This window comes from Tachyglossus aculeatus, chromosome 1 (assembly GCF_015852505.1).
Source record: "Tachyglossus aculeatus isolate mTacAcu1 chromosome 1, mTacAcu1.pri, whole genome shotgun sequence".
Taxonomy (NCBI): domain Eukaryota; kingdom Metazoa; phylum Chordata; class Mammalia; order Monotremata; family Tachyglossidae; genus Tachyglossus; species Tachyglossus aculeatus.
In genome coordinates, this window is record NC_052066.1 from 74,000,787 (window position 1) to 74,013,046 (window position 12,260).

Consider the following 12,260-nt stretch of genomic DNA (forward strand, 5'->3'; position numbering starts at 1 on the left):
CCTTCTAGACTGTGAGCCCACTGTTGGGTAGGGACCGTCTCTATATGTTGCCAACTTGGACTTCCCAAGCGCTTAGTACAGTGCTCTGCACACAGTAAGCGCTCAATAAATACGATTGATTGATGGGGGAGAGAGGCAGGAACATGGAAGGATAGAGTCACTTGAGCAGAGACGAGTTTTTTCTGTTAGAGATAAGTCTTATGCCGTCGAGTCGTTTCCGACCCATAGCGACATCATGGACACATCTCTTCCAGAATGCCCCACTGCGGTCGTTCTGGTGGGGTATCCATACAGTTTTCTTGGTAAAAAAAAATATGGAAGTGGTTTACCGTTGCCTCCTTCCACACAGTAAACTTGAGTCTCCATCCTCGACTCTCTCCCCCACCGCTGCCGCCCAGCATGGGTGAGTTTTGACTTTGTAGCAAATTGCCTTCCACTCGCTACCCACTGCCCAAGCTAGGAACGGAATGGGTAGGCCTCTGCTTGACTCTCCCTCCCGTAGCCGAGACTGGAAAAGTTCTGGAAACTCCCCAGCTGCAACCCTAGAGGAGAGCTAGTGTCACATACAAAACCGTAATTTCCGCCTTTTAAGATTAGAGAATGGATTTTCTATAATAATATAATCTGCACTGACAATTTTTTTCCCCCCTCAGAGCAATGACGAGAACAGCTGTCAATTCCGAACTCAGGATTGAAGTGGAAGAAAATCAAAAGGTAGTATTTGTTGTAAAGCATTGACCTCCTTTTATGAATTAGTGAATTTATTCCAGAATGGGTCAGTTTTTGAAGGGGGTGTTCAGATATTTCCATTTGGAGCTGGCAGTCTGCTAGGGTTTTTTTCCACTCATTTTTTTCTCGTGAAGTTGAAGGTTAGTAGGCTTGTGACATAATAATAGTAATAATAATAATGGCATTTGTTAAGCACTTACTATGTGCAAAGCACTGTTCTAAGCACTTGGGGGGGATACAAGGTGATCAGTTTGTCCCACGTGGGGCTCACAGTCTTAATCCCCATTTTACAGATGAGGGAACTGAGGCTCAGAGAAGTTAAGTGAGTTGCCCAAGGTCACACAGCAGACATGTGGTGGAGCCAGGATTCGAACCCATGACCTCTGACTCCAAAGCCTGGGCTCTTTCCACTGAGCCACGCTGCTTCTCCTAAATGCTTCTTCTACATCTTAAATGTATAGTTCCCAAAGCAGTACTTAATTATTTATTATATTATCCTATATCATTATATAGCGTTTATTATATATCAAGCACATATATTTATTATGCAGATATACATATTATTTTACACACATAACATATAATAGAACCAAGGGTTATAAATGAAAAGATTTGGTCGAACAATTGCCCAAGGTCACACAGCAGACTGGCGGAGGCAGGATTAGAACCCATGACCTGACTCCCAAGCTTGTTCTCTTTCCACTGAGCCACGCTGCTTCTCTATTTACTCTGACCACTGTGGGTTGGGAGGGGAGTAGTTGAGGTGTGGGATGGGGGGTGGTGGGGGGAAAGGGAGAGGGAAAGAAAGAGAGAATGAGAATATATATTTATGTCTCGCCCCAATTTGAGTGTAAGCTCCTTGTGGGCAGGTAGTGTGTCATTATTTGGTACTTCCCAAATCATAAATTCTGCTAAAACTCTCTATTATTACTATTTCCCAGTGAAATCATTTTGACAAAATGTGAATTTTCGATAAAGCAGTTGTTTGCAGGAATATGATAACAGTATTATTGGAGAATTGCCTGTAGTCTTATAATTTTGTTCATTACCTAATATGGAATGTTACTTAAAATAAGTGTTCAGGGAATACTATTACTTGTGCTGCTCGATACCATATAAATCTGGATATTGAGTTTTGTCTCATATAAATCATTGGAGCTTTAGTTTGGAATACTATCACTTGTGCTACTTGATACCATATAAATCTGGATATTGAGTTTTGTCTCATATAAGTCATTTGAGCTTTAGTTTAAGCAGTTTCTCTAGAGTCCCAGCTTTGTTCTGCAACTGACTGTAGCAGGATAAAATAAGCAAGGCCAGGGATGGAAAAACGTCAGCGTCTGCACACCGTAAGCACTCAATAAATACCGTTTGTTGGTCCTCAGTGATTGCTTTTACGGAGTGGAAAGGAAAACAACACAATCAAAATTTTGGATAACTGCACACCCAATGTAGACCATGCTTCTTAAAACAATAAAGCCAAATAAATATTACCATTTTCTGAAATGTTATGGTACTACCATATTCACTGGACGTATTGAACTATTCCTATAAATGGACCGTATGTGGGGGTTGTACAGTATATGTGGGTCACATTTTTAAAAAGCAATAAATTATTAATTCATTATTAGGCTAGTAAAACGCTTAGCGAGCTAACATTATTAAAGGAAAGGAAATCAAATTGGAAAATAGTAATTTATTTAAATGCAATGCGAGTGGATGGGTTCTCTGAGGGGGCAGGGATAATGGATCAAGATTATGGAGATTCAGCAACAGGAAAGAGGGATAAAAGTTATTTAGAGAGATTAAAAAGAGACACTAGGAGAGGTTTATTCAGTCATATTTATTGAGCACTTACGAGCACTGTCATAAGCGCTTGGAAAGTACATTTCCAAGAGGTGCTTGCATAGAGCAGGGTAAACATGTTAGGCATGCTCGTCATTCACCCCACATACATATACGTGCCCCACTCCCTGACTTCTCTCCCCAGTCCATCAACCAGTTCTTTAAAATGTTTTTAAACGGAGAAGCAGTGTGGCTTTGTGGAAAGAGCACAGGCCCAGGAGTCAGAGGACTTGGGTTCTAATCCTGGTTCCGCGGCGTACTTGCTGTGTGACGGTGACAAGTCCCTAAACTTTTCTGTGCCTTAGTTCCCTCATCTGGAAAAAGAGGATTAAGGCTGTGAGCCCCATTTGGAATACGGACCGTGCCCAACGTGATTAGCCCGGTTCTACCTCAGCGCTTGGTACAGTGCCTGGCAAAAAAGAAAACTTGTTCTCTCTCCTACTTGGACCCTGAATCCCATGCGAGATCTGATTATCTTGGATCTATCCCACGCTTGGTACAGCACTTGGCCCGTAGTAAGCGCGCTTAACAAATATCATAATAATTGTTTCTTTACTTATGAAGAAAACCAACTGTTTTCTTCATCATCCTGAAATGGAAAAAGTAACAGGCAGCTCGATAAATCAATGTCAATCACTGGTTATTTATTGAGTGCTCATTATGTGCATTAAACTGTACTGAGCACTTGGTAAAGTACAGTACAACCGAGTTAGCAGATACGGTCCCTGCCGCCAGTGATGAGATCACAGTGACCACATTCCTGATGCTTGATGAATTCATAAAGTCCAAAGTATATTGTAAATTTTCTGTTAAACCCTATTCCTCCCCCTGATGGTATATTATGCTTTGTTTCAGTACTTCAAAGGAACTTTAGGATTGCAACCTGGGGACTCTGCCTTATTCATTAATGGACTTCACATTGATTTAGATACACAGGATATATTCAGGTATGAATTCTGTTTTCCAGCGTCATCTGTTAAGTTATTTCGAATCTTTCCTACGTTGTTTGTTCAGTGGTTAACTATGTTTTATGAGAATAGCAATTTGTCACAACGGCTTTATGGGGATAAAGAGCTTCAGCGTAAAAAATGAAAACAGGCACCATCTTATATTACTCCTATAACTGTTTCTGTAAAAGTAGAGTGTTTTTTTCATTTATTCATTCATTCAGTCGTATTGAACGCTTACTGTGTGCAGAGCACTGGACTAAGCGCTTGGAAGGTACAGTTTGGCAACGGATCGAGACAGTCCCTACCCAACAACGGGCTCACAGTCTAGAAGGGGGAGACAGACAACAAAACAGTTTACCAACAGGGCTTAATTTATAATGAAATCAATCAATCAATCAATCAATCGTATTTATTGAGTGCTTACTATGTGCAGAGCACTGTACTAAGCGCTTGGGAAGTACAAATTGGCAACACATAGAGACAGTCCCTACCCAACAGTGGGCTCACAGTCTAAAAGGGGGAGACAGAGAGCAGAACCAAACATACCAACAAAATAAAATAAATAGGATAGAAATGTACAAGTAAAATAAATAAATAGAGTAATAAATATGTACAACCATATATACATATATACAGGTGCTGTGGGGAAGGGCAGGAGGTAAGATGGGGGGATGGAGAGGGGGACGAGGGGGAGAGGAGGGAAGGGGCTCAGTCTGGGAAGGCCTCCTGGAGGAGGTGAGCTCTCAGCAGGGCCTTGAAGGGAGGAAGAGAGCTAGCTTGGCAGAGGGGCAGAGGGAGGGCATTCCAGGCCCGGGGGATGACGTGGGCCGGGGGTCGACGGCGGGACAGGCGAGAACGAGGTACGGTGAGGAGATTAGCGGTGGAGGAGCGGAGGTTGCGGGCTGGGCAGTAGAAGGAGAGAAGGGAGGTGAGGTAGGAGGGGGCGAGGGGATGGACAGCCTTGAAGCCCAGGGTGAGGAGTTTCTACCTGATGCGCAGATTGATTGGTAGCCACTGGAGATTTTTGAGGAGGGGAGTAATATGCCCAGAGCGTTTCTGGACAAAGATAATCCGGGCAGCAGCATGAAGTATGGATTGAAGTGGAGAGAGATATGAGGATGGGAGATCAGAGAGAAGGCTGGTGCAGTAGTCCAGACGGGATAGGATGAGAGCTTGAATGAGCAGGGTAGCAGTTTGGATGGAGAGGAAAGGGCGGATCTTGGCAATGTTGTGGAGCTGAAACCGGCAGGTTTTGGTGATGGCTTGGATGTGAGGGGTGAATGAGAGAGTGGAGTCGAGGATGACACCAAGGTTGCGGGCTTGTGAGACGGGAAGGATGGTAGTGCCGTCAACAGAGATGGGAAAGTCAGGGAGAGAGCAAGGTTTGGGAGGGAAGACAAGGAGTTCTGTCTTCGACATGTTGAGCTTTAGGTGGCGGGCAGACATCCAGATGGAGATGTCCTGAAGGCAGGAGGAGATGCGAGCCTGGAGGGAGGGGGAGAGAGCAGGGGCAGAGATGTAGATCTGGGTGTCATCAGCGTAGAGATGATAGTTGAAGCCGTGGGAGCGAATGAGGTCACCAAGGGAGTGAGTGTAGATTGAGAACAGAAGGGGACCAAGCACTGAACCTTGGGGATCAGTACGAGGTCATGTAAATAGTTGTACGTACCATAAAATGACAAGCCCAGAAGTACTAGGGTTTAAGCCCTATGGAGCCCCCAAACAAATTCCCGTTGCTTTAAGCTGTTTCTTAAAAGGTAGGGGGAAGGAAGCGAAGCTTTCTCTGAAGCGATTATTTCAGTTGGAGGAATAAGTATGTGGCTTAGTTTAACAACAGATTTTAAGTTGTGAAGTTATAAAAGCAGGATGACTCCAGTCCCTCCTGGAAAGAAGTGGATCATTTCACCCCACTTCAACCACCGGACGTTGCTGAATGCCAGGGTTTTGCATTGGACTCAGAATTGAGTGGGCTTTTGTTTTGAGAGGATCACTTATTGTGAGCTAGTTCTGAGAGAGACGTTTGACTAAGTCGTTTGGGTTCTTAAAACCTACCGTCTTGTTTAAAAGTGGACCAGAGATATGTTTTTAATTATGTACTAAATTGCTCTCAGTTGCCTGTTTTAAAGCCTGCCTCTATTTTATCTTGGTTTGACCCAACTAATAATTTAAAATGAAAATTGTTCTCTGGCGTATTAAAATCAATCAATCGTATTTATTGAGCGCTTACTATGTGCAGAGCACTGTACTAAGCGCTTGGGAAGTACAAATTGGCAACATATAGAGACAGTCCCTACCCAACAGTGGGCTCACAGTCTAAAAAATCCCAAGAGGTTCAAATACTCTGTAAGAAACAAATGCCTTGAAGGAAACAAACTTAGTTCTGAGTCTACACTAAATTTAATTCCCAGGATTACTAAAACTAAAAAGATTGAATTCTTTGAAAATTCCATCAGTCACTGTTATTTGTGGGTCACTATTTTTCACAGATCTGTTACGTTAGGGAACAAAGGATATCATGAGTTTTAAATATTTTTGATTCATAACAAAAGTTTCTGTAATCCTTTCAGTTTGTTTGATGTGTTGCGGAATGAGGCTCGGGTTATGGAAGGACTACACAGATTGGGAATAGAAGGCCTTTCTTTACACAATGTTTTGAAATTAAACATCCAGCCATCTGATTCAGACTATGCCGTGGACATAAGGAGTCCTGCTATTTCAGTGAGTACATTTTATGGTATCGGAAATACTACAGTGCCAATTTGCGTTTCCTTCCCCCCCTTTAAAATTTCTATTGAGAGGTGAAATCTTTTTAATCACTTTAATCTTCTTCAAGAATAATGTATCCGGATATCACCTAGGCTTCTCCAGCTTCAGAGTCTGAGAGTTCTTACTGCTCTCTTGGATGAGAAGGCAACATTAGTTAAGATTTATTTAGAAGCTCAGAGTGTAATTAGTGCTGACTAGACCACATAGTCCTAATTAGTGAATGCAATCCCTCAAAATAGAGAGGAAAGTGAAACGTAGTAGAGAAAAGAATTAACCCATCCCTTGAACAGGGATTAAAAAAAATACTATAGGGTTTTTCAAAAATAGGTTTTTTGGGTTATTTTATGAAAATGATTCTTATCCATGTGGTTTAAATAATGAAGTGAGATTATTTTTTGGCCGCTGAATTTCTGCATGCTCAAATATCCCAAACAGCTGAAGCTAGAGACACTGCAGCAGGGTAGCATAATTTAAATGGAGGATTAAGCAGGAGAGAAGCAGCGTGGCTCAGTGGAAAGAGCACGGGATTTGGAGTCAGAGGTCAGGGGTTCAAATCCCAGCTCTGCCAATTGTCAGCTGTGTGACTTGGGGCAAGTCACTTAACTTCTCTGTGCCTCAGTTACCTCATCTGTAAAATGGGGATTAAGACTGTGAACCCCCTGTGGGACAACCTGATCACCTTGTAACAGCCCCAGCACTTAGAACAGTGCTTTGCACATAGCACTTTATAAATGCCATAATTATTATTATTATTAAGCAAGTTAACCAGTTGATTTGCCCCATGTAGACAACTCAACTGGATAATTCAGGTAAAAGAAAAAGAATCCCTTGTGTCCATGGAGCAAATCAATCATGATGGGTTAATTTCCATTTGAGAAGTAGCGAGGCTTAATGGAAAGAGCATGGGCTTGGAGTCAGAGGTCCTGGGTTCTAATCCCGGCTCCTCCACTTATCAACTGTGTGACTTTGGGCAAGTCACTTAACTTCTCTGTGCCTCAGTTACCTCATCTGTAAAATGGGGATTGATAAAAATAATAATAATGGTATTTGTTAAGTGCTTACTCTGTTCTAAGCGCTGGGGTAGATACAAGGTAACCAGGTTGCCCCACGTGGGACTCAGTCTTAATCCCCATTTTACAGATGAGATAACTGAGGCACAGTGAAGTGACTTGCCCAAAGTCACACAGGTGGTAAGTGGTGGAGCTGGGATTAGAACCCATGACCTTTGACTCCCAAGCCCGGGCTCTTGCCATTAGGCCACACTGCTTCTCTAAAGACTGTGAGCTCCTCGTGGGGCAATCTGATTACCTTGTTTCTACCCCAGCACTTAGAACAGTGCTTGGCACACAGTAAACGCTTAACAAATACCATTATCCAGTGCTTAGAGCGGTGCCCAGTGCTTAGAACAGTGTTTTGCACATAGTAAGTGCTTAACAAATACCGTTATTATTATTATTCATTCATTCAGTCATATTTATTGAGCACTTACTGTGTGCAGAGCACTGCACTAAGCGCTTGGGAAGTACTATAGAGACGGTCCCTATCCAGCAACGGGCTCACGGTCTAGAAGGGGGAGACAGACAACAAAACAAAACACGTAGACAAGGGTCAAAATCCTCAGAACAAATAGAATTAAAGCTAGGTGGACCTCATTAACAAAATAAATAGAATAGTAGATATGTACAAGTAAAATAAATAGAGTAATAAATCTGAACAAATATATATATATATATATATATATATATATATATATATATATATATTTTGAAGGTGAGGAGAGTAGAGGTCTGGCCTATGTGGAAGCAGAGGGAGACCCAGGCTAGGGGGAGGATGTGGGAAAGGGGTCGGCAGTGAGACAGAAGAGACTTGGGCACAGTGAGTAATGATGAAGATGGCATTTATTAAGCGCTTACTGTGTGCAAAGCACTCTTCTAAGCGCTGGGGAGGTTATAAGGTGATCAGGTTCACAGTCTTAATCCCCATTTTACAGATGAGGGAACTGAGGCACAGAGAAGTGAAGTGACTTGCCCAGGGTCACACAGCTGACAGTTGGCGGAGGAAGCTGGTAATAAAAGAGAGAAGTGTGCAGGCTGGGCTGTAGTATGTGATCAGTGCGGGGGCGAGCTGATTGAGTGCTTTAAAGCCAGTGGTAGTTTTTGTTTAACGCAGCAGGGGCTGGACAATCAATCAATCAATCAATTGTATTTATTGAGTGCTTACTGTGTGCTTACTAAGCGCTTGGGAAGTACAAGTTGGCAACACATAGAGACAGTCCCTACCCAACAGTGGGCTCACAGTCTAGAAAACCGTTGGAGGTTCTTGAGGAGTGGGGAGACGTGGGCTGAACGTTTTTTAGTAAAATGATCCGTGCAGCTGAGTGAAGGATGAACTCGAGTGGGGAGAGACAGGAGTCAGGGAGGTCAGATAAATGCAGTATTTAAGGTGGGGTAGATAAGTGCTTTGGATCCTCATGGTAGCAGTTGAGAAGGAGAGGAAAGGGCAGAATTTAGCAATGTTCCACTAACGATCTTTATGGCCAAGAAATCTTTATTCATTTGGGATATGCAGACCCAGCTCTTTGAGTCTTAAATTATGTGTGGCTAAAAATTGTGCCATTGTGGCCATTGATTCTAGGTATCTTCCTTGGGGTACAAAAATATGTGGTGTATATCTGGTCTGATATGTCCCTTTCTACCTTGTGGGAAGAACGATATTCATATAGACGATCTCTCTAGTTTATACACTTCGCACTGGTTACATTTTATTGCAGGCGAACTGTATTTAGAATCCTTTTTCTGAAAGGGAAACATTGCAGGGTGACTGGATCAGTGTCATGACCTGATTAGGAGCAGCATGGCCTCGTAGAAAGAGCCCTGGCCAGGGAATCATAAGACCTGGTTTCTGATATCAGCTCTGCCATGAGCCTGCTGTGCCTTGGGCAAGTCACTTAACTTCCCTGTGCCTCAGTTGCCTTATCTGTAAAATGAAGATTTAATACCCATTCTCCCTTCTACTTTATTATTACTATTATTATTACTATTACTTCTCTCCTTCTACAGCCCACCCCGCACCCTCCGCTCCTCTGCTGCTAATCTCCTCACCGTACCTCGTTCTCGCCTGTCCCGCCATCGACCCCCGGCCCACATCATCCCCCAGGCCTGGAATGCCCTCCCTCTGCCGAGCTAGCTCTCTTCCTCCCTTCAAGGCCCTACTGAGAGCTCACCTCCTCCAGGAGGCCTTCCCAGACTGAGCCCTTTCCTTCCTCTCCCCCTTGTCCCCCTCTCCATCCCCCATCTCACCTCCTTCCCTTCCCCACAGCACCAATATACATGTATATATGTTTGTACATATTTATTACTCTATTTATTTATTTATTTATTTATTTTACTTGTACATATCTATTCTATTTATTTTATTTTGTTAGTATGTTTGGTTTTGTTCTCTGCCTCCCCCTTTTAGACTGTGAGCCCACTGCTGGGTAGGGACTGTCTCTATATGTTACCAACTTGTACTTCCCAAGGGCTTAGTACAGTGCTCTGCACACAGTAAGCACTCAATAAATACGATTGATGATTACGTTGCGATGTTATTGTTATGCCTTTACACAAAATTGTTCAGTTTCCTGGCACTTTTATGGTGTTTTGTTTGCACGCTCCCCCCGCCCCCCCCCCCATCCAAAAGTACAAATCAAGAAGTCTTAAAAGTAGTTTTTTGTAGGTAGTGATTTTAAAATACTGCTTTTGGGGGATTATTGCAAAGTTCTGTCATTTTGATACTTGAGATTTGCGATGTGCTTCTTTTTTTTCTAGTGGATCAACAACCTTGAAGTTGATAGCAGATACAGTTCCTGGCCCAGCAGTCTCCAGGAGTTGCTTCGTCCCACCTTTCCTGGAGTGATAAGACAAATCAGAAAAAACTTCCATAACTTTGTATGTAGTGTTTTTCTTTTTTTCCTGCCAGTAGGCTTTTCTTGTATTCCCAACTGTCATCACCCTCCTGTGCTTTTTTTCACCTGGTGGAAGGGACTGAGTAAAATAAGCCTTTTCTAACTGGGCTCCAGTCGCACTTTAAGGATTGGAGTTATGGAAAGATTTGCATGACTGGAGATGGTGCAACAAGTTATACCTCTCATGAAGTGTCAGGTATCCAGCTGTATGCATATAATCTGGAATTATGTATCCAAGCTCTTTTATAGTCAGGATATTGTATGGTCCTAAACTGTATAGTCTCTCTCAGAATATCTTCCCTGCCCTGGAATTATTGTAATTGAAACATTTAATTTTCTCTAGTGTTGTTTTGATGCTCTCCAGGCAGAAAATATCAGCAGGTTCAAGAATGGCCTTGGGTCAACACATCATAGTGGCTTGTTAAAGGACAATTTAGAGTTGTAGAGGGAATTAATAGGGATTTCAGATCGTGCTCTCCCAAGCCCATAGTCCAGTGCTCTGCATACAGTAAACACTGAACACATATCAGTGACTGATTGATTACATCCCTAAATATTACAGTGGATTTCAAGGAGGGCAACCACCACAGAATTCTTCCAGTCTCCAGTTGCTACTGATTAGATGGACCATTGGCCTGACCCAGTAATGGTATTTCTTATACTGCAATGTAATTTTCCTCCGTTTTCAAAGTAAATTTTTAGAAAAATACCATCTTTAACCATTTACACTTCCACAAATGAGGCAGCAATATATATCTGGGCCACCTCCTTTAAGTGTCTGTGAGCAGTGGTCTTTCTACATTTTCCATTCAATTATTTAATCTATGAGGTAGTTTATTCCTCAACATTGGGTTTGGGAAGCTACCAAATGATAATTGTTTTATAAAAATCATTATCTCATCAATATGGCTTTCCTTCCTGCAAGATTACTCCAAGCCTAAGAGGGCTTTGAATTGTTAAAGTCAAACTTTGCTTTTTACTCCACAAGTCCCCTTTTGTTTGAGAAACATCTTATCTCACTATATGTGGATTTGTGTACATTTGCAGCCTCTAATGTGCTACTTCAATTCTATTTATTTTAAATAGAAATCTATTTATAAAAATAAATAAATAAATCTATTTATTTTATATTTCTATTTATTTTATTTATTTTATTATAAATTATATTTATTTTATTTTGTTAGTATGTTTGGTTTTGTTCTCTGTCTCCCCCTTTTAGACTGTGAGCCCAATGTTGGGTAGGGACTGTCTTTGTATGTTGCCAGTTTGTACTTCCCAAGCGCTTAGTACAGTGCTCTGCACATAGTAAGCGCTCAATAAATATGATTGATTGATTGATTCAATCCCATCACTGTTGAGGCGGCTCATTCCTGAGGCTTAATGTCTCTTAGAAGACATTTCAAGTAGAAATTGTGTCTTTGAATATATGTGTATCTCTGTCAACAAAGTGAGTTATAGAGACAGGAGAAAAAAAGGCAAACACAGAAGTGTGAAGAAAGGCAAATGGAGGGATGAATTAATTTTCTCCTCTGAAATAGCACATTTTAGAAGAAGCTGTCTTAAAAGCCAAGGCCATCATTGTTTTGTAGATAAATGGAAGCATCAGCATTTTAGTTGTATCCGCGTGCCCTCTGAATAAATGTCATTGCACAAATTGTTTTCAATTTTGATTTCTCATAGGTTCTCATTGTTGATCCTGCTCATGAGAGTACAACGGAATTGATTAATGTGGCTGAGATGTTCTTCAGTAACCATATACCACTGAGGTAATGCTCCATTACTTTACTGAGCTATAGGATGTTTAGCTCGGTGAAAACTTAGTTTATGTGATTTTATTTCCGTATTTAAATTACTTGGCTAAATTCCAAAAGTCTTAGATGTGGATGTAATGGTTTTACAAATGGCAGTTTTATTTTCTGATGTGTATAAGGGAAAGCGATTTTTAGAATTCAGAAGTACCATTTGATTTTTAGGGGCAGGGTTTTTACAGTATACTGTTTGATGACGTGTGTGAAAATAGTTGA

General features: G+C 41.7%; 1 protein-coding gene across 1 annotated transcript in view; it reads left to right on the forward strand.

The window, feature by feature from the left end:
• Window positions 1-12,260, forward strand: part of UGGT1 (UDP-glucose glycoprotein glucosyltransferase 1) — a 171,703-nt gene that overhangs the window by 84,882 nt on the left and 74,561 nt on the right. The window contains exons 11-15 of the mRNA XM_038752651.1: window positions 654-714; window positions 3,430-3,521; window positions 6,092-6,242; window positions 10,100-10,219; window positions 11,917-12,002. Coding sequence (XP_038608579.1) covers window positions 654-714; window positions 3,430-3,521; window positions 6,092-6,242; window positions 10,100-10,219; window positions 11,917-12,002 — 510 coding nt within the window. The remainder of the gene's footprint in view (window positions 1-653; window positions 715-3,429; window positions 3,522-6,091; window positions 6,243-10,099; window positions 10,220-11,916; window positions 12,003-12,260) is intronic.